This window comes from Coturnix japonica, chromosome 2 (assembly GCF_001577835.2).
Source record: "Coturnix japonica isolate 7356 chromosome 2, Coturnix japonica 2.1, whole genome shotgun sequence".
Taxonomy (NCBI): Eukaryota; Metazoa; Chordata; class Aves; order Galliformes; family Phasianidae; genus Coturnix; species Coturnix japonica.
Window position 1 is genome coordinate 65,713,826 of NC_029517.1, and position 27,461 is coordinate 65,741,286.

At 37.5% G+C, this 27,461-nt stretch overlaps 1 protein-coding gene across 2 annotated transcripts in view; it reads right to left on the reverse strand.

Moving 5' to 3' along the window:
* Positions 1–27,461, reverse strand: part of OFCC1 (orofacial cleft 1 candidate 1) — a 177,832-nt gene that overhangs the window by 118,204 nt on the left and 32,167 nt on the right. For both annotated transcript variants that reach the window (XM_015854505.2, XM_032442494.1), the window contains 5 exons: positions 25,685–25,768; positions 21,144–21,313; positions 9,663–9,730; positions 6,739–6,856; positions 4,386–4,625 (listed from right to left, as the gene is read on the reverse strand). In XM_015854505.2, the coding sequence (XP_015709991.2) occupies positions 4,386–4,625; positions 6,739–6,856; positions 9,663–9,730; positions 21,144–21,313; positions 25,685–25,768 (680 nt within the window). The remainder of the gene's footprint in view (positions 1–4,385; positions 4,626–6,738; positions 6,857–9,662; positions 9,731–21,143; positions 21,314–25,684; positions 25,769–27,461) is intronic.

Here is a 27,461-nt window from a genome sequence, read left to right on the forward strand (position 1 = left end):
GCTAAATTTTCTTCATCTGTGCCAGTGTTTAGCTCAGGAACAAAATAAGGAAGAAAAAAAAAAAAGTTTGTGCTCTACTTTTCCTAATGATACCTTGTTTTGTAATTACCAAAAGCATCACAGTCCTTAGACAGCTGCTGACACAGAAAATAAGGACCTTGAAACTGTTTGTTTCATCATATTTTAAGAATTAATACCTTAGGTCATGTTAATCAGTTTCTGATATATGTAGTTTTCAAAATGCACTTCAGGATAGAAAATGCTGGAAATGACTTATAACAACAAAGACATGAACTTTACTTGTTATAGATCGTAATCTGAACATTACCAAAGTACCTTGCCATCTTAAGTACCCAAGAAGCCTTAAATAAAAAATAAATTCACCTCATTTAGTGAAATGGAACGTCCTCTTTTTCCAAGCCAAAGAGTTCAAATTTATTAATTTTGTAGCTATATTTTAAAATGAGTGTCAGCCCCTGCTAGATGACTGCATGATAAGTGTCTTGAAACTTCAGGAAAAGGCACTAAATTTTTCACAGCATTTGTGTTTCATTTTCAGTGTAATAAAAATATGGTGCCCTTTTAATAATGAATAATAGATCTGGTGTGATTTACATGTGTGGATTAAATGTCATGTCTGAAAAGTTGCTGTTTTATTCATACTGAATTTCCCTCAAGTAAAACAAAATGGTACCCAGCTACTGTTATAATATTGCTCGTACCTTGCCACACTGGTACATAAATAATAACCAACTGATATACTCCTTAAAAATCTACAGATCTCTGAATTGTTCTGTCACCAACTCTAACTCAATATGTGTATGAACTGATTTAGTGCCATCTTCACTTCCAGGTACATCAGGGAAAACATGTTGCTCCAGTACTGACAGACTCCTGCAGCTCGCATTTTTTTTGTTGAGAAACCAAATCTGGTAGGCTGGCACAAAAGAATGGCCTCTGCCACATAGATGCAATGGAACTAGAGCCAAAAGGCAGGCTGGGGAGCCCAGCACCAATTCAACTGGCCTTGCTGCTACACATGCATGCTTCTATGTGGCCCTGCTTGAGATGGGAACGAACCAGATGCCCTCCAGAGGTCCCTTCCCACCTCAATCAGTTTGTGATTCTCTGATTCGCTTCATTGGTGCTCAACTGATATCCCAGGTGACTGAGTAGCTTAAAGAACATTTTCTAAATGCCATTTGCATGCAGTCTCATTGACTTCAAATGTTATTCATAGCAGGTGAAAATTTCCTACCTGAACAAAAATTCGTTTTCTAACTTGCAATATTTTCCTGGGAAGGTTTCCTGAATTGCTTTTATTTTAATTTAAAAATATGCAAATATTTGAAATAGAGACATGTGCCTTAAAATTCACTTCTCATAGTAGAAGAAACCCTTAAATGTCATCTAGTTCAAATCCCCTGCAATGAACACACCTACAGTTCCATCAGGTTTCTCAGGGCTCTGTCCAGCATGATCTGGAAAGTCTCCAGGGATGGGACATTCACCACCTCTCTGGGAAACCTGTTCTGGTGCCTTACTACCTTTAAAAAATGTAAAAAATGTTTTCCTTATCTTCAATCTAAATCTCCCCTCTTTTACTTTAAAACCATTTTCCTTTGTCCTGTCACAACACGGCCTGCTAAAGGGTCTGTCTGTTTCTTTCTTATAGCCTCCCTTTAGATTTCAAAAGGCTGCTATCGGGTCTCCCCAGAGACCTGTTTCACCTAAACCAGACAGCATTAACTCCCTGAAAGTCTACAGTCCCTTTGCATAAATTATTATATAAAAATGTCTTTGAAACACTAAAACAAGTCCCCTTCAGATGATGCTGTTTGGTGCTATTCCTGAAAAGATGTAGCTATTTGAAACAGCAGTTATACTTTATGCCTATCCAAAGTGCTCATATATGTTTTGTACAGCATAATTTAACTTGGGGGGGAGGTGGGAGAAGTAAAGAAAAACCTCAAATGACCATCTGGCCTTACTGAAAACCAAATAAAATTCAACTGGAGCTATTAGGAGCCACTGTCTAGTATGCAGGCAGAGGTTATTAGGGGAGGTAGGTTGACAAACTAGAAAGGAGGACAGTGAAGGAAAGGGAGCTGGCAAGCTGGAGCAAAGAACATTGATTAATGAACAAAAAACATTCTTGAAAGGTCGGGTGCGCAAGTCAGACTAGCCCTGAGGCAGATCTAACTTACATGACCAGCACTTTCTGTACGCAGCAGGTAACCCATGCTGACACCAACTTTGCCGACATGACAGGGTTATTATTTTTGGAAGGATGTAGTGTTCTGGAACAATTTCTCTAATATATTAGTTAAAACTGTGCTTTTCCTTCAATATCGAGCATGCATGTCTTCCTTTTCACCATGTTTACACTGAACTTCTATCACTATTCCAGCCAATGAAAACAAAAGCTTATTCTATATATGTGAGCTCTTGCATTTCCCCCTGTAATACATCCCAGGGAAGCAGAGCTGTATACATGGTTGCAATCAAGTCCAGATCCCTATCTGGATCTCACCAATAAGACCTCACTACTTGCACTAATTTTTGTAGTATATTTTAATTGGCTGCAGCCTGAAATTTGCCTCATCTCAACACAGATCTTAAGGGTTTTTTCTGAAACATACCTTAAGATTGTGTGGTAATAGCAGAAGAGCAGAAAGGTAGAAGTGATTGGGATACAGTGCCTATACCTTCAGAATAAGTGGATAAAAGAGCTTCTTTTAAATTAGAACATTAATCTTTTCCTGTCCACTGTACAGTAATGAAGACAGAAAATCAACAGGGGATCAACTGGTCCTGCATTTTAACAGGACTAGAAGTTAATTAAATGGCCTGTGTGAGATTCAAAGAGAAAATTGTGGAAAAAATGCTAGAACCAAACATTTCTGTCAGACCTTTGGATGAAGTATTCACCTGTATGCAGTTTTTGAGAAGTCCACAAAATTCATCAGAGACTCACAGAAAGAGTGTGGACTGCACACACTCTTCAGAAATCTGTGTCAGGCATTCCTTTGCACTGAGGAGCTGCTGGACAAAAGACAGGTCGATCTGAACTAGCTCTCACTTAGTTGTGAGAACAGAGCCATGAAGTTTTGAATGAGGGACATTACCCACAGGGGAGCAAAGCAGCAGGCAGGACCCAGGAGAAGAACAGTGCTGATGACAAGAGGTGGGGCATGGCATAGTCATTCTGTAGTACTGCCTTTAGTCTTTTCCTTCTAGTGAAATCTGGGAAGACAATACTTCTTGTTCAAGGTTGTGGATAGCTCAGTTAGAGAGGAATCTCAACTTGGCATCAGTGATTTCTCTGACAGACTATATGCATTTGTTTTAACATCACGTAAGATTCACATCCACAATTTCCTTCTTTATACAAGTAATTATTTTCATGTCAACAGCTGTATTTATAGACACGCTGTTCATTTTCTATTACAAATGATAAACAATTAAGAAGCAGAAGTAGTGAGTTAGTAGCAGTTTCCATATCACAAACCCAACAGATGAAATGACATATCGACAAATAATTCAAAGCATCAGTGCTACACATGAAAATTATTTATCTGAAAGAGATTGGGATTGTCTTCCTGTTTTTTCTGTATCTACACAGTGCTTAGCAGAATGGAAGGGGTGGAGGAAAGATAACTGCCAGTCAGGTTGTACAGTAAAATTAATAGTAATTGAAAATGGAAAAGCTGTCCTTTCCATTCTGCCAATGTCTCATAACAAAAAAGGACATTGAGAGAAATCAGGGTTGTTTTTCAAATTGTAAAGAAGCTTTTCTGTGCCAGAGAGTTTAACTGAGACCAATGCTTCAACCAGCACTAGGCATTAGCTACAAGAGTGAGCAACTGACACACAACAATCCTGCCATGCACAGCATGCTTAGGCAGGAAAATATGTGTGCCTCAGTCGCAAAAGACAGAATAGAGCCTCAAGTATTTGGGCTCCTTCCAAAATAATCCAAATGCTGCTTTTTTGGCAAATAGGGGTCAATGGAGCTAAAAACTCACAGAAGGATTTGGGCATTCATGTGTTTATATACACCCACTCGTTCATTTATTATTCTAAAGCTACTTTACTGAAATCAAATTACATAGCTGACAAGCTGCATAGATAAGAGAGAATAAAAGTAAAATTTAAAATTAGCTGACAATACTACATGATGTACTGTATATTTGGCACTTTTAGAGTGAGTGATGAGGGTTAACCTAGGGGAAAAAAAATTGCACCTTCCTAAATTGCACCTTAAATTATTAAATAAATTATGAACATGATGGAATGCATTAAATATATAAGCCTGAAGGAGAATGAGAGGATGTGTTTTAACTTTCAAAGCAAAGACAGCATATTTAAGAAGTGTTGCTTACCGCCTGGATACTTTGTCCGAAGTACATTTCAGCATTGTAGAAGTTTCCATCATGACTAACAGGTAAAGTAGTTCTGGCCCAAGGCTCCTCCTTCTGTTTGGGCCACTGCAGCAAGCCACCACCAAGGCAGCTGAGAACAGAAAGTTTCAGGGTATAATGGCCTTTGGGGACTTTATCTTTGACTCCCCTCAGGCACTTGATGTGAACTTCTATCGGCTGCGGTGTCTTGGAGCAGTCAACCTAAGGAGAAAGCTCTGAGTTACTGACATGGGTTGGGTTGATGTTAACCATACAATTAGCCAGAACAAATTTCTTCAAGAAAACAACTACCGCAAGTACACTTCTTCTTCAGCCTGCAATTACCTATTGCTAACATAGGATTTGCAAATAGTGAGGGCAAAAGTCACAGAGATGACAGATTAAAAAAAAAATAATATAAACGCTGCTAATAAAATGTTCAGTGTCCTTAAGGGGAAGGTGGAGCTGTTGAAGTATGGCACCAGAAACAAGTAGTCTGCAACTGTAAGGCAGAATTCACTGGAAAGCAACATCTTCAAAGATACATTACGCTTTGTAAGACAAGCACAAAACATGATCTTGCAGGCTGCAAGCATGGAGAGACAAGGCAGGCCATGTTCTTGCACTAATTATTAGCATTGCCAAGGCTATTAGTGCTGTGTAATAAGCAGAATATCCTTTTGCCTTCTGATTATCATATAATCAGATTCTCTTATGAATGGTAATCAAAGTGCAATGCATGTAGAGTGTAACAACCACTCCCTACAGGTACATTTTTTCCAAGACCATACAAAGAATCCAACAGCTGCTTTCTGCTGACAAGATGTTGTCTAAGTTACAGAATATTTAGCATAGAATAAACACGTTGCATATCTGAAATGACTTTTCAGTGCTTTTCTTTTACACTCAGCTTGTAGCATGGAGGCTGGCAGAGGAAAGCACCTTGATGCCTGCAAGGTTCACCTGTGTGAAGGTGTAGGGTCCGTCCCACTAGGACAGGAGGCACATCAGTGCTGCCCAAATACAACCTACAGGTACAAGCATGTAATTAAGGAGTTCCTTTTTAGCTCCTTTGTTGACTTCAATAGATTAAATGGCTTCTACAACAACTATCTAGTGCTTCAAATGAGCAGTGATTTTCCCCAGTAAGATATCCATTTCTCTCATTATTTTGAGAAAATGTTAGTCCAAGAGTCATCTCCTTTTAATGTAATGTGATACAAGAACCCGTGCCACATTTTAGAATCAAATGGCTACCTTGACTACTGGGTTTAGTAGTCTTGCAATTTAAACCTACAGTAGCTAATAATCTCTTCCTTAATCCTGCCTTGGATTTATTTTGGAAGAGATACCATATTTCCATATAGATAGAAAGCTTCTGGAATTAAATGAAGCAGTTAAATAAACAGCTGAATTTGTTAAACTTCTTTTGTTTTTCAACACAAACCATACTTAACAACTAATCTGAATGACAATTATTTTCAGCTTAATTAGAAAATCTTAATTAACAATGAAGATTTAACCTTAATATTTTTGGTTTCTAAATCATATATAAAAAAAATTAACATTATGTGAATAAATAAGACAATCTTTTTAAACCTCAAGGCAGGATTACTGATGCAGGCAGACTTCGTTATTAAACACATTCTAAATTAAACGCCTCTATGAATTTTATACTGAAATATATTGTGATAGTCTTGCATGCCAAATGTGACATTTTGTATTTTAGATTCATCTTCTGTAGTAATTTTGGAAATGTCATACAAACAAAGATTTTGTCATTTACCAATGGAATTACTATGCATGGCCGGTTAGCCATCTCTTTTCTGGCTCTTCTGGTTGTTTCAAGTCAGCAAGCCATAAAAAATCTTTATCTCTCTGAAACACAGCAATTTGGAAGATAATCGAATAGTGACTGGGGGGCAGAAACGCCAGTCTGAGGAATTATACCACAATCTCTCTTGCATTTACAACCTTCCTCAAAGCGAGTGTCAGTCGAGTAGGAAAAGGAGATAGAAGATTCATCATATTTCAAGCCTGTCTCATTTGCATGGTGGCATAGCTGTCTCATCTCCTGCTGAAAGACTTTGCTTGGCCAGCGCTGACAAACTGTTTTGAAGAACTCTTGCCATGCCCAAATGATTCATCATTAATAGCTTTAGACATTCTCTTTAAGCGTATAGTTACTACTGCTGGAAAGCATATTTTCAAACCTGCTAAATTCTATCCTCTTAAACTATGAAAGGAAAAAATACAGAGAGAGACTAATGCAATACAATCAATCTAGTCATTTAGCAGTTCACATCAGTAAAAGAGTACTCATGGAGGACCTCACCTTTGCACAAAGTTCGGCTGCTCCTTTTAATCCAGTACTCATGCCTGCAAGGTTACCAGAGCTGCTTGGAACTTCTCCACATCCATTCACCTCTGCTGCCAATGACTGGCTTCCCTCTCTGCAACAGTTACAAAGGGAAAAGGGAAGAAGAGCTGAAAAGGAATTATCTGCAGTGCAGGCAGGAGAAATGCTTGCCATTGGAACTATATTGCAGTTTGATGTTTTCCTTGAATATATCATAAGCCCTGCAGGGCACCCAGGGGAAACAACAGTGTGCTACATGGAGAAATGGCTAGGCTTCAAGAAGTAGCATAGGAAAACAGCAGTCACAGCTTTGGTAATATGCACATTACTTGTCATTCTGTGCCACAGGCTGACACAAAGGAACTTTTGGGCCTGGATTCTAAATTAACTATGTTTAAAGTGGGAACCCATTGCCTTTGTTGATGCTTTTCAGGACTGATGGACATCTTTGGAACACATTTTTGAGCATCATCAGTCCCCTGGGAAAGAGGTTGCCTTTATAAGTTTAATCTATTATTTTTGTTCTGAAACAGTCTTGTACTTTTAGATGTGTCTTATATTTTTACTAAATCTAATTTAAATTAGCATTATTTATGTAACTAATATATGTATGCATACATATATGTATGTGTATTATATATACATATGCATGCACAGCTTTTCAGCTGTATGTGAACCATTAAACCTTCTTTGGCACTCATATGTTAACTTTTTGTTAAAGTAACTTTTGGGATAATTATACCTCCACAAAGAATTCTTGTTTAGGAATGGTCCCTATATCAGTACAGAACTCCAGGAAATAGCATAAGTACAGACCTTCACCAGACACCCCAGCACTACATTACTTAATGCATAGGATGCAAGAAAGGTATTGGAACCTATGAGAAAAGCCCTGTTTTCTAGTGCACAGCAGGAGCAAACACACAACTGAGTCGTTTACAATAGGCCCTACAAAACCTTTGTGCTTTGGCAATTCCATTCAACTCTCAACAGACCCAGAACTAGGATCAATTCTTCTGTCCCTACTCTGTACTTGTATCTAAAAAGGAATGTCCCTAAGCTCTCAGAAGCTGGAGGATGAGCAGGCAGTTTGTGTCCCACAGCCAGCAACAGGAGCTGCCTGCAACATGCCAAGAGGAGTCTTGAAAAGCTAAGGAGAAATCACCATACTAGGTACAACTGGAATTCAGGATTAGCTTGGACATAAAGACAATGTAGAAAACCAGGGGACAAGCCCTTTTGGGCTGCCAGCCCATATGGCAGCAAAGTTTTTAGTCATTATCAAAAGAAAGAGGTGAAAGCTGATGTTCATAAAGAAGAAAATATCACAACAAGATTTTGCCTGGCTGCACTTCTGGACTATTCCCATTCAGTATTTTCTGTCTGGATTTGGAAACTTCAGTTTCAGCATCTACATTCCTGTTCCCACTTTTGCAGGCTAGATGATAATGTTAGAAGTAGGATTAGTCTTTATACATACCATCTATATAAAAGATGGTCTTTTATTAAGAACTATCTTCAGTGATTTGGTAATCATGCTAAACATCCCAGCTTTGTGTACATGTGCTACTTAGAACAGTTTGAATTCCACTCTTCAGAAGCTTTCTCCAAGTTCTTGATACACTGCTTCCACCCATTTTCTACTCAGACTTTCCCTATGCCTTTTAAAAAAATATTATTTTAGAAACATAGATATCCATTTTCATCAGTAAAATTACCACTGGCACAGAGCTAAATTGTTTTCCACATTTCTCTACCAGAAGAACTGAATCACATAAATGCACAGGCAACAGCTGAATTAGCTGGAAGGTCTGCATAGATGTTTGTGCCAATAACATAGCTGAGAATTTTGACTAAGCCAGGACTGATCAAAAGTAAGGACAAGAAACCATGATCTTCGGGACTGAACACAAGAAATGCATGGTCAATCATCTTTACATGTTTTCTCCTTGAGATGCATTCAAGTAGACTTGGGTTAAGTTTCGCTAAATGGAAGGAACAGAAGATAATCCTTGAATGTGATTAGCTAGAATTCCTAGAGCTGAAACATCCAAGAAGTTAACTTTTCTCCTCAGGAAGAATCATCTGTTTGTAACTTCGTACTTATTTAGCTTCTCACGATGGAAATTATTTCATTTAATTTGGTTAGAGCTGCATTGACACAGAGGTTCATTAGGATGCCCATTTGCTTGCAATTCAATTTAAAATTAAATACACTTTGTTGTTGATTTTATTACTTTTAAACTACTGTATCTATTGCCTTTATTAGCTGCTAATACACAATTATGAAGGTAAACACTTTCCATTACTGAACATCAAACATTTAAATAACCGCATTTGATCTCTTTTTGGGTTGTACCGTTTTCTTCCTTTCTCCCTTTTCACTGAATATTAGATTCAAGAGCATAATTTAGTCAGTCAAGTTAGGCCTCTTTTGTGTTCTCCAGCATGCTCATCAGCTGTCACAGTAAACAGAGCTTCCTTAGCTATATCCATGAGGGTTATTTATTTCCTCCATTCATTTCTTTACAGGTAATTTGACACATGTATTTATCTGAAGGTCATGCTTAGCTTGATCAGGAAAACATTGCTCCAATTCATATTTCCTTCAATCTCTGGGGCTTACTCAGAGGCAGGGATGAAGGGCACTGGGAGAAGCCATTTGGTCACCTTTTGAAGTGCACTGTGTATAGCACTTAAAAATCGCAGACCAAGCAGGGTATCTGAAAATGGAGGTAACCAAAACAGAGGTTTCTTTCAGAAGAACAGGCTCAATTTTTTTAGGCCTGAGGTCTTTCGTATGGGAGAGGTTCCATTCATTAATATCTGTAAAGCACTGAAAGACCTTTGGAAGGAAAGCACATTAGATGGAAGTACAAAGTAGCCCTTATCTGACCTACCTTTGAAAGAGCCTATGAATCCTGGCTTGCAATTTTTTTTTGTTGTGATGGGAGGCTTCCTTTGAGTCCTACAAGCAAATGATAACAATAATAATAATTCTTTTTCCAAATATACAGAAAAATCATGGAAGTAAAAGCCATAAATAAACAATTTTCCAGAGTTTTGCCTTAAGTCTTCTGGTTGAAGCTTTTCAAAAGCAGTTAGGAATTTGAGCTATCACTACTTCATTCCATTAAGTTTTCCTTTTCTTTTCTTGTATACTTTTGCATACATATACTACATTAATTCTAAGGGAAACCACATTCTAATCTTCCCTTAAAAGCTTCATCTGTACAATGTGCATTTGCACAGTGTAGTGTCCCCCAATACTTTTTTTTGCAGTAAAAACTGTCACAGATACATACGCATACATATATGCATATGTAAGTTTGCTTGTACATGCATAACAAGATGTAACATACAAAACAATTACTCACAAAATACTGGAGAGCCCACAGCTCGCCCTGCACTGAAACTTGAGGCCCTGTATCATTGCTGCTGTTTTTAGGGTATTGGGTAAGAGGAACTGATATTTTTGGATGTTGCAACACATGGGAGACTAACTTAGATAAGCAATCATCTCCCCCAGCAGGTTGATTACAGCTGTCCAGCATGAAGCTCTTGGATGACTTCTGGCTCAAGTTCATCACAAACCTCCAGAACAGGGACTAGGCCCTGTGTTTTCTCCCACCCCCACAAATGCTGGTGTTGAGTTTTTCTGCAGCTCAGTGAATCACCACCTACGCCATTTGGGAAGGGCTGGGAGCTGGCTCCAGTCCTGACTCTGATCTAGTAGAGTTTGGAGCTTTCTGGTGAGGGCAGTCTGGGCTACCACAGCTGGGGCATTTGAAAGTGCACTCAGCAACAGTGCTCAATGTCCTCAAGAACGGTTAATGGTAAATGCTTCCAATCAGAGTTTGGTGGCAGATGGGAGGAGTGTTTAAAATTTTGGACTGAAGCAAGTTAAATCAAAAGTTAGTGAAGAAGGTGAGAGAAAGGCTTAGTTCATAATTTATCTCCTAGTTAAAGCTCTTAGGAATGCCAGGGACAGACAGTTTTGAGGTAATTATTTAGATATATAAGTAAGAAGACACAGAAAACTTGTTTCACCTAAAATATCAAGTATCTTTGAAAGGACAACATCTTCCAGATGATGCCAGTCTCAGTTTATGCTGAGTAGGAATAGACTTCTTTTAAAAATTGATTATATTACCAGATCCCCATAGCTATCCAATCCCCTTGTTTATCTTTCTAATCTTAATTAAATAATGAATATTCAAAAGAAAATATGAATCGAGGTTCTCTGTATGAACTACACTGTTTTCCATCTCTCTGCCTCTGAAGTGACAGTGGGAATATGAGTTAAAGCTATTTCTTCCGGATCCTAGTAAAATATTTGTCACAGTGTGTCATGATAATTTTTAAAAAGCTCTATCATCTACCTAATAAATTTGTTAAGTTTATTCAAATCTTATTGAACAGGAAGAGTGCAATGAGTCATGGTTAATATTTCTTTACCTACACTAAGAAATAAAATATATCAAAAATTCAGTGCTTAGGGTCCTTTTCAGAAAACCTCTAAGAGTCTGTAATACATCTTCAATGTGATTAAAAAAAAAAAAAAAAACAAAAAAAAAAACAGGAAACTTGCTTTAAAATGAATTATTCACCACCTTGAATAAATTTCCATCTTTCCTATTTGCAAAACCCCAAAGTCAGTTATGTAAATTTTAACCTACACTAATTACCTCAAGGGTGTGCAAGCTAAAGGAAAGTAGATGCAGTAGAAGAAGAAAAAAAAATACATCTAGACATTTCCATCACCAGGAAGCAATTTAATAGAGGAAAAAATGTGTAAGTTTTCAAAAGCAGAGCAGCCCATGTAATTTTTTTTTAAATGTGGTTTAATCATTGCCGCAATACCCCTTGAATCAGAGATTTACAGGAATAAACTCAAGAGCCTTTTCTCAATGGCATATACCATCGCGCACATAACTAAGCCCGTTTCTCATCATGACACCCGCATTGTCTAGACTGTAAAAATGACCCATTGTTGGCAATGGGCGTTCCCAACAAGAAGGCATGAAATGTGGTTTCACTTCATGTCGACGCAGACATTTAGGGGCCCCTTCAGAAAGTGACTAAAATCTGGGAACCACAGAATATCCTTTAGAGCTCACAAGAGGTGTAATGGAGAAAGCGGGGCATTGCTTGAGGACAGAAGGGCTCAATCATAGCACTGCTTTATCCTATTTCCTATCCTGATACCAGGCAGCACTTTAGCTGCAGAGTCCTCTTCTTTGTAGGTTTTTCCCAGTTTCCTCATTGGTTATCTGGAGGTTTAATTATGTGAATGTCTCATCTGCTGATTTCAGACAGTATGATCAAGACCAGTAACAGAACAAAGTATTTCAGTTTGGGCTCAGCATTGAGACAAACAATGGTAAGTATTGTTTCTACAGTAGGCAAAAACAAGAACCTGACTCAATACTATTAATCAGTGCTGACTGACAATTTTCATTGTGAAACTATTTCACAAATGGCAAGTTTTGATTCCTGAAACAATTTTCAATTTGGAAGAAAATCCAAAAAACCTCTTCCAAAGACACCCTATTCATTTAAGAGAAACTCCACAAAATTCAACAAGCTTCTAAGCAAAACATGATTGGTATTCTATCATTCAACTAAGTCATGCCATAAAATATTTACCCTTTCCTTTCAGTGCATTCCTAGTACTGCTATTGCAAACTTCTGCTAAGCATTCGCCTTGTCATGATTTGAAGCAGCCAGTGGAACTTTGCCCTGATGAGATAAGCATTACTTGTGAGGAGAGAGCTGTGAGGGCTCACCTCCCTCCCCACTAGACGGGTACAGCAGAGGATGTGTGAGGACACTACTAAGTAGGATCTCCAGCAACTCCCACTTCCCACAGGTATCCCACATACAGGGAATCCCAGCATTTCACCTTCATCCCTCTCCTTGAGAAATCCCTTACTATCAGCACATCACAGCGCAGGTAGAAACAAGCCCAAAGGGCTGACATTCCAGCTATAAACACCCAAACAAAAGTTCTTCTCAGTTTCCATCTGGTCATCCCAAAACATTTTGCAGTGAATTCCTGTCTTCCTCATTTTCACATGTGGAAGAAACAAGGTGTGAGTGACTTGCTTGAGCTCACCTTGCAACCAGTTTTCAGGACTAGAAACAAACACCACGCCACTAATCCCACCAGTGCCACCCAGCTCTCCTCCTCCACATTCCAGATGCTGTGAGGAAGTTCATTTGCACGAATTTTCAAGATCTAGTGCAATGCATAGCACAGAACCATTTGAGATCAAGAAAGAATTTTCAAGATACGTTAAAATCTGCACAATGTGAGATTTTGAGTGATGTATCTTCTCTGTGTTACAAGCAAAGAGATCACAAGAAAAATAGGCACTGAGAGATAAATGGCTTGATTGCACTTCTAGCAGCTGGACAGTGCCTGCCCGGAGAGCTGCACATACTGGAATGTGATTGACGTTGTTTGGGAGATGGCTACAAACCACGTTTAAAGTTGTGTCAAAATCCTGTGTACATGGTAGCATTATTCATGGTGCACTCTGCCAAAAACTTGCCACGAACTCTCAGTCAGGTTTTTAAAAGGGAAAAAAGAAAAAGCAAACCTCTTGCAATGACTTTCCCTCCAAAGAAAAAATTAAACTAATTTACTGTTTATGAGCATAACATTTAAAACATAGGCAATTGAGACATTTGTAACATCTAGGAAAAAAAACAAAAACTCACGCTCTTTCAGAATTGATCCTGAAGAGCACAAAGTGAGATTTAGTTTAGTCTTGCTCCATCCTTTTTACGCTGAGTAATATGGATAAATTTAGTGACATTATAGGCTGATCGTTTCAATAAATTTGTAAAGCTTTGCATTATCTCTAATAACCTTTCAGCAGTGAAGACTGAGCTGTCAATTAACACAGAAAGGCCGCATACTGTTGCAGAGCTAGAAATTTTGTAAAATGTTAAGTATTACATTCAAGGCACGAATTTCGAACAACTACAGAAAGTTAAACACTGGTTGTAAAGTAAATATGCTAAACAAATCCCTGAATTTCCATAAAATTCAGATGTTTTCATGCACATTTTTGATCCAAGACAAACAATACAAAAGAAATTAAAGAACTTGAGTCACTTCTCTTAAGACGCTCCAAGAAAACCTTGGAGGGTTCTCTGCTGCAGAGCTACCCAGCTCCTGCAAAATAAAGATTTTCCCTCTCTGGCCTCACAAGGGAGGACTTGCCCTTCTCATTTCTGTCATGCCGTACACAGAGAGGCCACCTGTAGTTTCTACGGGACCACTAGATATTCCTTCAAATGCTTCTCATTTCACAGTTGAGAAGATATAGCATCAAGGTCATAAAGCTTTGATGTCCTCATCAAAATCTACAGTGTGTCACAAGTGTATGCAAGGCCATTTATCAGAGTGTCTGACAACCATAGCAGAGCACTGAAAATGTACAGTGCTGCAGTGGCTCTTGCAATTGATGAAGAGACTTTAAGCATAAATATGCTACCCCTGTGAAAGCTCTGCTAGTTCAGATGTCTTCAGATGAGCCTAGAAATAAGCAGCTACTAAGAAGTTCTGAGTAATCTTAGATTAAATATCAAGATATAGTGGAAGATGTTAACCACTGTTAGGCAATATATTCTGTACAGTACCAATTCATTTAGCACAAGCAATGCCAGTGGAAACCAAGTGAACTATGTGAACTGTTTAATCTAAAATGGGTAGTTAATGTTAAAAAAGGAAAAAAAGGAAAAGGAAAGGGGAAGGGGAAGGGGAAGGGAAAGGGAAAGGGAAAGGGAAAGAGGAAGGGAAAGGGGAAGGGAAAGGGGAAGGGGAAGGAAAGAGTGAATATAAGCTAAGTAGCAAATCCAGGTTTTACTTCTCTACTTTCTGGATACCAGCAGCAAACTATGACATGAGCGATGGAAGGAGAAACTGAAAGGAAATACTGGTTGGAAATACTGAGGCTTTTTTGTGGTTTCCGCCCCTCCCTCCAACCCCCCTCCCCATTCTTCCTTAATTTAAAAATGTTTGTTAATTTCAGCACAGAATGTTTTTATTATTTCTATAGACTTTTCAAAGTCCCTCATGAAATTTTACTCTTTTAATTCTCTCATTTTTCCCTAAAGCCAGTATCTATTTTTAGGTCTGTTTTGCAGATAGGCAAAACTGAGTCATAGTAACAAATTTGCTTGTTACAACCCCATAAAAACTGATGTTTAGGTCTTAGGTTACAGTCCACATCTTTCTCAGTCCTGTTCCTTTTTCCATATGACAACACAGCACTGCCTCACAAATTTGCCTGCGTAACTGCAATCTAAAAGCATAATCTTCAGTTTTATTCAATAATTTCCCTTTATATTGGCTTTTACGTCATCTTCTATTTCAAGCCTGCCGATACAGCTGAACACTTTGCAATTAAGAAACATTCACCAACCATTAGTATATGAAAAGTACAGCAATGGAGATAATTTAGGCACACTTTACCATATAAGTACCTTAAATAAAACATTGAAAATTACAAGTTGAAATGTCTAGAAATTTTTCTCTATAGAGAACAGGTCTCATCCTGTAAGCCCCCATCTTGTTCTATTTCTTTTCTACTTTAAGTAAAACGTGCAGTCAGTAAACATTTTCAGCTGCAATTTAAGCTCTGCTGGTCTGACCTGTTCCTCAAATGCTACCATGCACAACAGTGTAATGCTATGAAAAACATCATTGAATGTATTCATTTTAGTATATGTTCTCATTCTAACCATTAGTTCCAAAACATGTGTCCATTCTAAGGGTCTACAACATAGGTCTTCTCCCTTCTGAATTATTCTATTCCGTGAAGCAAAGCTCAAAAGTACAGATTTATCTCAGCAAATTCAACTCCAATGTAAAACCACAAAAGGAAAACTGCACAGTATGTAGACCAATTAATTCCTTTGTAGTTCAGCAAGACTTGCGAAGTCTATCAGCTCTTCAGAGGAATCTCCTGTCATAAAAGTTAGTCTTAGCTACCCCTTAACTACAGCTGGGAGTACAGATTTATTTACTTATTTATTTAAATTTATTTATTTATTTTTACTAAAAATACAAATAAAACTTCTCTGGGGGAAAAAAAAAATGGAAAATATACATAAGCGATTTTTATATATTTTTTTTTCATTCTATTCATTTTTTCAGGCTTGTGCCTCTGTGCATCAATAGTGTTATTTCAATATTTCATTCCTTCACTTCTTTTAACAGGTGCCAGTATTTGATGTAGTCACTTAAACTTCAGTTGGACTTAGCAGTCACCAATACTCTTTGACAAATCTTTCCAGTAGCCTCTGTCTACTGAACCATAGAAATGGACTTCCTTACTTGAGACTATATTAGGATAATGAGCCAGAGAGCTGACCAGTCAGATTACCTCAAGCAGCAGCAAATGCAGTATCATCAATTACAGTAGCTGCACAGTTCATTGTTCCAACTCAATAGAATATCAAGAATTGTTTTTGTTACTAAATTTTCCTTCTGATCTTAATTAATAAATTAACTAAAAGAACACAGTAAAAAAGAAATGAAATCCTTTTCAGTGAAATATAAAATATTTTCAGAATGACTTTCATTACTGCTATCTTATTATTTACTTGACTTAAAATTAATATAACTCCTGAACAAAACTATCAAAAGAGAACTGCAATTAAAAAGAGCTGCTGTATCAATGTTGCGGGTTTCCTGACAGCACAGTATCAGGTCCTTGACAAACATGTAAAACATCTTTTGTGGAGATGTGCTTCTGTTGAGGTTCATTTCCATCCTTCCCCTTCCATCCTCTCTGACTCCAGAAGAAGATATCTGTAATTCTGAGTATTCAGAAGCAATAGAGAGGAGCCTTGGAACTTTGGAATGCTCCCAGGCTTCCTGATAAAGAAGCAGGAGTGAGCCTGACTGAAAAAAATAAGGTATTTAGTAATGTCAGATTGCCATTGTGAAGAAGTCCCATGGCTATGTATATGGTTTGGCTTCAAGTCTGCCCTGTGAGTGCTGACCCATAGCTGGTGGTCTTAGACTCTCACAAGGCAATAAGAAAATATAAAGTCCAATTCAATCAACCTAATATCCGAGGCTCTGAGAAGGTCACCTTGTGCTTTTCTCCTCAAGCTTAGATATTAGTAATATGCTTTTCTTGCAGACCTAAAGCAGTCTACCTAGCAGGACTATTATGAGTGTGATGAGCATATCCTAATGATATACTCTGAGACAAAGTGTTAAGCACTTCTGATGGGTGTAGATTTTAGACTACCTGTGCCTTTCTTCTTCCTCAGTAAAATGGAGATACACACTTTTCCTACTATTTCACATAAATGAAATGGAAATCATTATTATATCTGTAGATGGTGAAGCACTGGAATAGGTTGCCCAGAGAGGTTGTGGATGCCCCATCCCTGGAAGCATTCAAGGGAAGGCTGGATGTAACTCTGGGCAGTCTAGTGGTTGGCAACTCTGGCCATGGCAGGGTTGTTGAACCTGGATGATCTTTGAGGCCCTTTTCAACCCAGGCCATTCTATGATTCTATGATTCTATGATTTTAACAGACCAGGGAGAATCTTTGAAACTCAGATGAGAGTAGCGCATAAGTAGCTTATCTAAAGCAAAGTAGCTCACCTTTCAGGTGTGATGTAAATGAAACATTAGTATTTTTAACCTACAATTCTCAATAAAACTAAAGAAATGACTAATTTGAACATCACAGCAGTATAAAATCTTGGCAAATGTCAAAAAGGAGAAGGCAGGTTTCAGTGCAGAAAAGTCAGATTTCAATTCCACATTGCTTTTAGGTGTGTATATTCACACAAGCATCATATACACACAGATGATCGTACAGGATGGTACAACACTTAACAAGCTACAGCTTTAATGAGTGGGAGGTCTGTAGATACCACTGGGATACAAATGACAGTGTTATCCAAGGGTATAGAACATGCAAGTAGATGTGTGTTTGTGTTTTATATGACTGAGGCCTTATTCCACTGAATTTGTTAGAGGGAAGATATATCATTGCCTTTCACAGTACCAAATTTATTCACATATACACCATTAACCAATGGAAAACTAATCATCCCATCATTATATAAATTGATCTACATGACAGGGTAAAGATGATGACATTAGCCCTGTAAGAATATTAGGTCTAAGGCCCAGAGGCATTAACCGTTTTTTAACCAAAAGGTAAATCTCTCAGTGAAAGGCAACATCATACTATTATCCATCCTGCAACAAATATCTCATTTCCTACCATTCAACTCCTGGTACCAAAGAGTAAAACTTGCACTTGCTTTCAGAGGTTCTTCATTATTTTCAATTGAAGATATGTATCAAAACTGACTATATGGCTGTAATGATCAGGTCCTGCAAGATGTTATGCCAGCACAGGGTATTAAATGCAGCTTCTGAATTCTACAGAGAAAGACAGAGTTTGAGAACAAAGTATACTTAGTCAAGGACACTGAGCAAGACACAGGAAGATGATGGACAAGCAGGAATTCTTGTTGGCTAAGGAAGTATTGGTCCTTATAATTTCCCCACTCGTTAGCTTGTAAGAAAACTCACGTAAGCTCAAGTAGTCACTTTTATTGTCTCTACTCAGAAACAGCTTAAAATCCTACAACTGGTACTTTCCCATGACATTTGAATTGAGCATTGGCAAGACTGTGTTGTCATCAAATACAATCTCACCCTAATCTCTAGCTTTTGCTACATCCTCAGCAGTCTCGCATCTTTTGAAAACATCTTTTCTTTAATCAAACACGTGCAGCCAGTATTATATCAGGTCTCTCCTCTGTATATTTCTATGCTCTGTAAATCGGGTTCCGCCCATAAGCATGTATCCCTCCATTATCTCATTACAGATGGTAATTCATAGCCTGCTTTGGTTGCACCTGGAACACAGTCCCAAGATTATGATTTTCTTTTAATACTGTTCATTTTTCTTTATTAAAAGCAAATGTCACTGAGGCTCTTGAAATCTGCTATGATGTAGGCCGCAGGAAACAGAACTGCATTCAGGATCTAATATACTTCAATGTGTTTGTTAATCAAATATTGATATCTGCTTAATGTTTCTTTACAACAAACTATTGGATCTCCCCTTGTTTTTTTCTTGTTGACCTCAGCTATCAGCTTTTACGTTCACAAAACAGAATGTGAACGTAATGTGAAGACTTAGCTTAGAGTTTCAGAGCTAAAATCTTGCAAGAACCTTTTTCATCCCCCTACAGAAAATGCATCAGCTGTTTCAAAAACATTTAATCATGATGATCTCACACACTGAGCTTCTGTTTAAATAAAAGCCACCCATTTACCATGAAGCTAAAAGCAGTGGAGGAGAATACTGAACTACGAACTAGAGTCCTCGTGCCAGTGCTGCCAGCAAAGCTCTAGTGCAAAACAAATGCCTCATTGGAGACTTTTTGGCAGCCTAAAAAGAAGCAGAGTCAACTCAGGTGTGCTTCTGAACCTCAGTTATAAATCCATTCTCATGCACTGTAAACTATCATTTGTTATTTTTAACCCTTGGGCTCCCTTGTCTTGTTTTCATTTTGTCAAAGCAAAGGAATGTGAGAGATGTCTATTAGACTCCTTCACTCAGCCTGAGGGTTAATTACTCAGTTTGGTAGACATTTGAAAATATTATGTTACCTCTAACTGCAAAATTGATAGAAGCTTGTTTCAGGCTCACTTTATGTCATTGTGGCAGATTAAATTAACTAATCATAAATTATGCTGGCTAAAGTACATCTGTTACTCACTAAACCTGCAGATGGAAGGGAAGGATTTTTTTCCTCAATACAAAGTAAATACCACAGAGTGAATTAAAGACTTTTTCAAACCAATAAACGTACAATCAAGCAGCAAAAATTGGAACTGTCCCAAAGACATCAGTGGCAGATTCTAAAGAATAGGACAGCACTCCAACACCAATCTTGAAACTGCTACACAAAGTAATCAGCACTGCAGTACCACAAAGGTTGATCCACACATCATGGACAGAAGGCACATTAAAAACCAGAGAGCGTTCACATTTATGCTACATGCATTGGAATACCAGTATGACATAAGACGTGCATTTTTGTAACCTCTGTTTCCAATGTCATCTTGTGTTTTTGGTTTGCTTTCAAGAGAAGGATGGGTACATAAACCAATGAGGTAGAAGCCAATATAGATTTTATAGTGATCCTCCTGTAATACTGAGTATTGTGCAATGAGGAAGTGACAACTTGTACCACACCATTATGACTGAATTCCTGAACAGGACTTGGACAGCTGAAGTCAGAGATTTGTAGGAATAAGTGACGGAAAACAGTCCCTTCACAATCTTTTCTATGCAGCATAAAGCACTGAGTACCCATCTGCAATTACAGAACCTATCCTGATAATAGACTAGCTCAATTACTTTAAATAAGGATTTTCTTTCTTTTTTCTTTTTTCTTTTTTTTTTTTTTTCAAGCAAAAGAAGTCAAAAATGAATTAAGTGTGTCTAAACATTTCCCCCAGTGACTACGTTCAGAAGGAAAGGAAGGGAACTGTGTCCCAACAAATGTCAGCAAGGCAATGATGAGGCTTAATCCTGCAGTGCAAAAAATTCTAAAAACTTTCTCCGAAAATAAAAGAAAGCTTAGTTCACCATTAGTCACTGGATAACCTATTTTAAGCCCATCAGAGCCAGTGTGCTGCTCTCATGTTGCTAATTAAAAATGATAGATTCATCAATTAATCTCTTTTCCTGTCCCCTAGCCTTGCTATGAGATTTTTCATAGGGACAAATGGTAGTTAGGTGCCCACAAGTATCATTTCAGCCCTGAAAACTTGTGTCTTTGTCAACATGAACCCAACCGTGTCTCTTCAGACTATGAAATAACAAAAAGAAAACCACAGGAAGCCTTGGCACTCTGAAAAAACACAACAGATTTATAAACTGGGAATAATTGTAGCCTCTCTACAATAAATATTGCTACATAAATCCTTCCTGGATTCCAATCTGAACTTCCTTGTTGATAGATGAATAAGCCCCTGTTAAATTTGTCAGAGAGAGATGTCCTAAGCATAGGCTCTTGACTGAAACTCAATTGCAATACTTACTGCAGAGAAGTAAGGAACACCCCACTATTTAGGAAAGGAGCAATAAGAGCAATCTATTTTTACTCACATTGAAATAGAGACAAAGACTCTGCTATTAGCTAAGCAAAGTTCCAGTGACATGGAGCAAGCCAATAAAATGGGTTATCTTTTCCCCTCCAATATATGTATCATTGGGCAGTGAAATAGAATTGGAGTGTACAAGGTCAACAAGCCATCATCATGTTATGAAGACAGTGATAAAATTATCCCATAGTTCTTAAATCTGACCTGTTCCAGTGAAAAGCTGCCAAACATAATTATGTCATCCTGAACATCTCTCTCAAACTGTTCGATATATGAAGGAATCACTTCATCTTCAAGCTCCCTGTGAAGGTCACGTGTCTTACTGAAGCTGACAGGCATCACGGAGTCTGAGAAATCTTCACTGGTGACGAAGGCTGCTTGAAACAAAAGTGGTAGAATCTCTCTTAGCAAATTAAATTTCATACATTCATTAGTACTTCTTGGTTGCAATGTCTACCAGAATTCAAAGACAGCTATTCATATCGCAAAATTAAAAGAAATAAGTAAATATAAAACAGGTGGCAGATTCCAAGTACCATTACCAGGAAAACTATCCTTAAGAGCAAAGTCAGCATACAGGAACGGCTTGTTCCTTAAGAAGCTCAAAATGCATATTCTGGAAGCCCATGGTCACTTCACTCACCCATAAACAAGTTTTTGATTTGGAGTGACTTTGGTTTTCATTCCTTGGGAAGATTAGGGATAACTGCAATTGGAAGAGAGGCTTAGGCGGAGCCACACCGAGCATTTCATCTTCCTCCCACTCACCCTGAAGGATCAGATTCCTCCCCCAGGTGTGTTCACACAGCTCCCACCTAATTAATTGGGTTCGGTTCTGCTGTCACCCACGTCATTCCATTAATTTTACTGCCATGATATATGCAGAACAAAAGGGTAAGTGCTATACGTACATTAAAGAAAAAACATCTCATTCAGAAAGCTGACCTTACGGATAAACTTTCCTTTTTCCACTCCAATTCAACGTTACTTAAAAACACATCTTCTCACTGATATGTGCTGCAGTACAAACATTAGTTGGGCTCATAGATAATAAAGACAATTATTTTTGCTCATTTCTCCATATCAGGATCACAAAGATATGACAGATATCAGGTTGTCCACATCGGACTTCATATTTCTGTGTACAAGAGCATGTTTTTATAGTTCTTCTTGCCTTTCTCTACAACAAAATGACATATCTAGTTATTTGCCTCCCATTTTCCCTATTCTAAGACATGAAAGCAGTTAAAAGACCTATTTCTCCCTCTGCTTTGACGTCCTTCATTCTTTAATGAAGACCAGAAAAGGAAAGATAAAGCTAAGGCTATTAAAATTTTCAGTCTTGTGCACTACTCATTGTTTAATGACTTTAATTGTTGAGTCTTCTGAGCACTGAAATCACCTCAGTGCCACCAACACACAGGAAGTAGTTGTTTCTTTTTATTTTATTACAACAGGATAGAAATTCAAAATCATGTTGGGGGAAGTGTACAGTAGATACAAACAACCCAAACCATTACCTTAGGGTACACAGAATCTCTTCATGTAGCATCTTACAAGCCTAATGAAAAGTGATTTGACCTACAACTATTAACTGCAAAAAAACAAAGTGATGTTTACATTTAAATTTACTGTTACATTAAGGGTTTGATTAGAACAGAAAAGAAAAAAAAAAATCAGGAAGCACTGGGAACAAAAACACTGCCAACAGCAGTGGATGCAGTATTGCCTGTTCCATACTGTGTTGACACAACGGGCCATATGCTCAGCTGGTATAAATCAGTTGCCTTACTGCATTCACAGGAGCAGTGCAAGTTTACACCCTGGGAGGACAATGCATTCCCCTTTCAGATTTGCTGGGTATTGACAGAGAGTCTTTATATATTAAAAATAAATAAATAAATAAATAAATAAATAAATAAATAAATAAATAAATAAAAAGGAAGAAAAGCATTCAGTCTCCAAAAGCAACCATGCAGCAACTCATCAACATAGCCTCTTTTGGTGTTAATCACTGTTGTGAGGAATTGTATCAAGTGAATTTAGTTTTGGTGGAAGACACTGGGCTTATTACTGTCTGTTTTGTGGAAAAAGAACTAAAGAAGAGAGAGAACATTTTCTAAAGCCTTGCCAAGAGAGATAACTGCTAGAAATACAAACATAAATTATGGCTCAGATTTGAAAATTATTTGATGGAAAGACACATATGATTTAAGCACCTCTGCAAAAATTGAGCTGGAAACAAGGAGACAATGTGGTTGTTCAGTTGGTAGCTCCTTCCACACTGCTCTACAAAGGAACCTCTGAAACTTGGTCACCAACACATTGCTCTAGATCTGAATTGACCCAGTACTGTGCTGTTAGAGGCTCTAGCTGCTGCCTCTGTACAAAGCTTGACCAAAAGAAAGTCTCTGCCTCCTTACTGACCAAATCAGCCACTGTTAATAATATTACTAATTTATATGTACAGAAGGAAATGGATGAAAATTTGAAATGAAGATCATTGATAGGTTGATAAACTAATTAAAAAACTGGATTCTTTGAGATGTTAGCAACTGTGTCAATCTTCTCACTGCCTTGACTGTATTTAATAGCACAAGTCATACCTTCAGTAGAATGTATATCAGTTCTTCTATTTCACTAAGGCTTTGTTTGTAGATGCTATGATGTAATTCAGCCCGTAAAACACTGACAAGCAGTCTATCCAGTATTAGCTTGGCTGCTTTTATCTTCATTTACTCCTGCATATGTCCATCGGATAGCAGTGGTTTGCATTCTGAGTTGGGACACTGAAAGGACAGGTTCACCAACTTACTACACCTCAACACAAGTCTGAATGCATAAAACACCTATAAACTCCACAAGGAAAATGCATTCAGGTTGCTTGTTTCCAGAATGCTATTTAATAAAAAGAAAACATACCAAAGGCTCATTTATCAAACAGCTAAGTTCCTGCAAAACATTTTGCTTTGATTTTTTCTGTTGTTTTCAAAGGAAAATGTAATAAAATGTTTTCTATTCTATGGCACCTGGCATTATTTAGACATGCATGAATCATCATTTTATACTGTTTGACAGATTTTATTCCTAGGTAAAAAATGCAGTCTACATTTTCTCTAAAAAGCAGACAACCAGCATTTTAGGTTGATTATAATATGGTTTAATATGTACCACAAGAGTGACCAACAGATTATTCAGTGACAAAATGCTTTAAATATGCAATGATATAAGTTCTGAGAGCCATGTACTTTCTTTTCCTTTGGGAATCATCTATTAATTAGGACTGTATGACTACGTGATTTTTCAGTTCAGTGGTCAAATGGAAAAAAAGAAGCCTTTCTATAAGAGTGGAATTAAATGAAACGTAGTTTTCTACAATTTTTTAGATGTCTAATTAGGGTCAAATTCTCATATTAGCTTTTCTCTCAGTGAAGACTAGTCTGCTTTGCTCAGCTGCCCACTTTCATAAAACTGGTAGGGAACTCGGACCCTAAAAAAGGGGTTTCAGAGGAGGAACACAGGTTCTAAAATTTAAAGTGAGATTCAGAGAGGCAGAAATAAATACAGCTTCATACAAATACACAGAGGTGAAGACTGAATAAGCCTCATTTCCTCACGAAAATTCTACTCTTCTCAGAGTTATATTCACCAAAGCGAGAAAGAACCTTAGTAATAAATTCAGGCAGGACAGAGTGCAACATTCACCCACAGTTGGCCTGTAAATGATACCAAGACATTTTCCTAAATCACGCAGGGATATTTGGAGTATAAGGCTATGGAAGACCATGAAATGCCATAAATATTGGTAGAAGGAGACAGTGTAAGTATTACAGGTAGACTCCACACATCCATCTTTCCCACAGAATTAACACTGACTTCACCACAGCCAAGTACTTTCAAATACAACAACATTGTTGTTGTTGTAAGACAAAAGCAACACACATCCTGCAGCACTGTTATAAGCTCTCTCAGCAATGTGGTGCTCTAAATTAACATGCATCAGTCCATGACTTGCTAATAACATGTTAAAGATTTAAGCTTAAGCTACATGCATGAATGTGCTGTTTGTACTTTATTTTCCTTACATTTAAAATAAGACAAAATGAGTTTAAAATATATTACTGATTAATGCCAAATCAAGGGATTTTGCAACCGTAGGCAAATGAAAAGTTTGCCTCTTCTAGAATAAACTGACTTACCAACTAGTCGGAAAACAAGTTCCTGAATCTCCAGTGCTGTAGCTAACAGCCTGCTCTATCCCTCTCACAAAGTAGGCTTTGGATATAACAGAAATATTAGAGGAAGTACCATACAGTACAAAGAATACCCTACTTATTTATGGGCTTAAAAAAAGACCTGGATTTCTAGCTTTAAGCACATAGGCAAGGACTTTTCCTGTCTTCCTTCCTGTGGAATCTAGCAGTAGTGAAGTAACACAAAGAAAGCACACCGCCTAAGATATGCTTAAAACCACATAAATGGGACTCAAAACAAAAGCATTTGGGGGATGAGATCTTACAACCTAACAGTGAAATCACTGTCCCTTCTTTCCTTCTGATGAACTTACCACTCTCCCCTTCTCATTCAGTCTCAAGAGAAATTTCTTTTCCTTTATTCCTGTATTCCTTTATTCAAATGATATTTTAGATAGATAGATAGATAGATAGATAGATAGATAGATAGATAGATAGATAGACAGACAGATAGACAGATAGATAGACAGACAGATAGATAGATAGATTTACCTTGGGAGTCCATTATCTCGCTTGCCTCATCTAGAAGCTTCATCATTTTATCATACAGGATTTGCTCCTCAAATTCCATAGGATCTTTCAAGACAAATAAACAAACAACAACAAAACAACAGTGAGACATGGAATGCTTCTTTGTTTCTTTTATCAACATTTCAGAGAATGTCATTTTAAAGTATAAAGATAAATAAATACAAAAGAAACACTCTGACATACAGATTATTTTTTGTAGTGCAGAGCCGTTGTTTTCTTTCTGAGTTATGAAAGACATTTTAAAATGAAAAAATGTGATCAATATCATATCTTGGTCTGTACTGAACCTGGCTTTCTAATTCTGCTAATAGACGTGCTGAACTGTTTCTATATATTCAAATTGCCAGGTGAACTCTATTTTACTCATAATAAAAGTCAAAGTAACTCATTTCTTCTATGATATGATTTTGGAACCTTATTAAAATTTTTACCTTACTGTCCATAATACTAACACATTATCTAGCATGAATAGACATTACAATATACTGTGAATTTTGATCTTGGGGCAGGTTTATCACTCAAATTCCCAATAACATCTGCAGATTTTTAAACAGAGCAAGGTTCCCGGACACAAGTGTTCCTTTTTTCCTGGATGGAAAAAGAAGGCAATTATACATATATCCTGTAAAGTATGACCATCCTGGACCAGACTTCAGTTCTGATTCATTTTTACTCTGTCTACTACACACAAATACAGTTCTACTTATTTAACATTTATTCTGCAAGGAAAAAAGGAAACTAGTCAAGTACCCTGTTTACGAGTATATGTGATAATGAGTTGTTGAGTTGTCCGTTGCCAAATTAAGGGATGGACAGTTTCATAGACATACAAATTACAAATAACTGTGAAACTGCCATTATGACATTCACGTACCACATCTCACTGGCTCTGACTTGATTATACTACAGATTTTAGCAGGATAACATAGAAAATCAGCATTTTATAAATGACATTATTCCAGGAAAAGAAAAATATATATTACAGTGTCACTTAAATAATTAGGTATTTGGGGGCTTAAGCTATATTCTAGTGAAGTTCTGCTATGTTACTAAAGAGCTGTTATTGTTTTTCTGTCTGATTCCACAGCAGATTGTATAAAAGAAAGCAATTCAAAATTCACCTAAAATCACATTGTTTTATCTGCAACATGAAGACCAAAAGGCTCTGTGAAAAACAGGACTAAGTTAGAAAAGTAAGAGAAAAGAATGGAATTATCTTCTCCACAGTTTACTAGAGGTGAAGAGGAGCAAAAAATTATTTATTTCTATTATGTTTGCATCTGTGACATGCAGTTATCCATCACTAATCTCAAATAAATGCTCCCACATTCAACCTGCCACCTATTGATGTTTATTCAACACAGCACTTTTACTGCTCTACAAATGTCAACACAACCAGCTTGAGGCCAGTACTGTCACTAGTAGGCCTGTAATAAGCAGGCCTTACCCTAGACTTTGAGTGAGTCTTTTGCCAGGGAAGAAAAAGGAAGAGCATCGAGGGTCAACCATACCCTTCTCTCAAGTTTGGCAGGACACATTATTGCCTGGACTTTATTAGAGCATCCTTCCAGATTAAAAAAGAAGTAAAATAAAAAATAAAAGAGGAATGTTTGTGATTACATGCATACAACTGTTCTAATGTGGGCAAAAGAGTATTTTTTATCCTGACAAAAGCTGTACTTCCTTGTATTCCTGGTGTCAGCACTCTATCGCACAGGCCTGTAGGGATACAGAAATC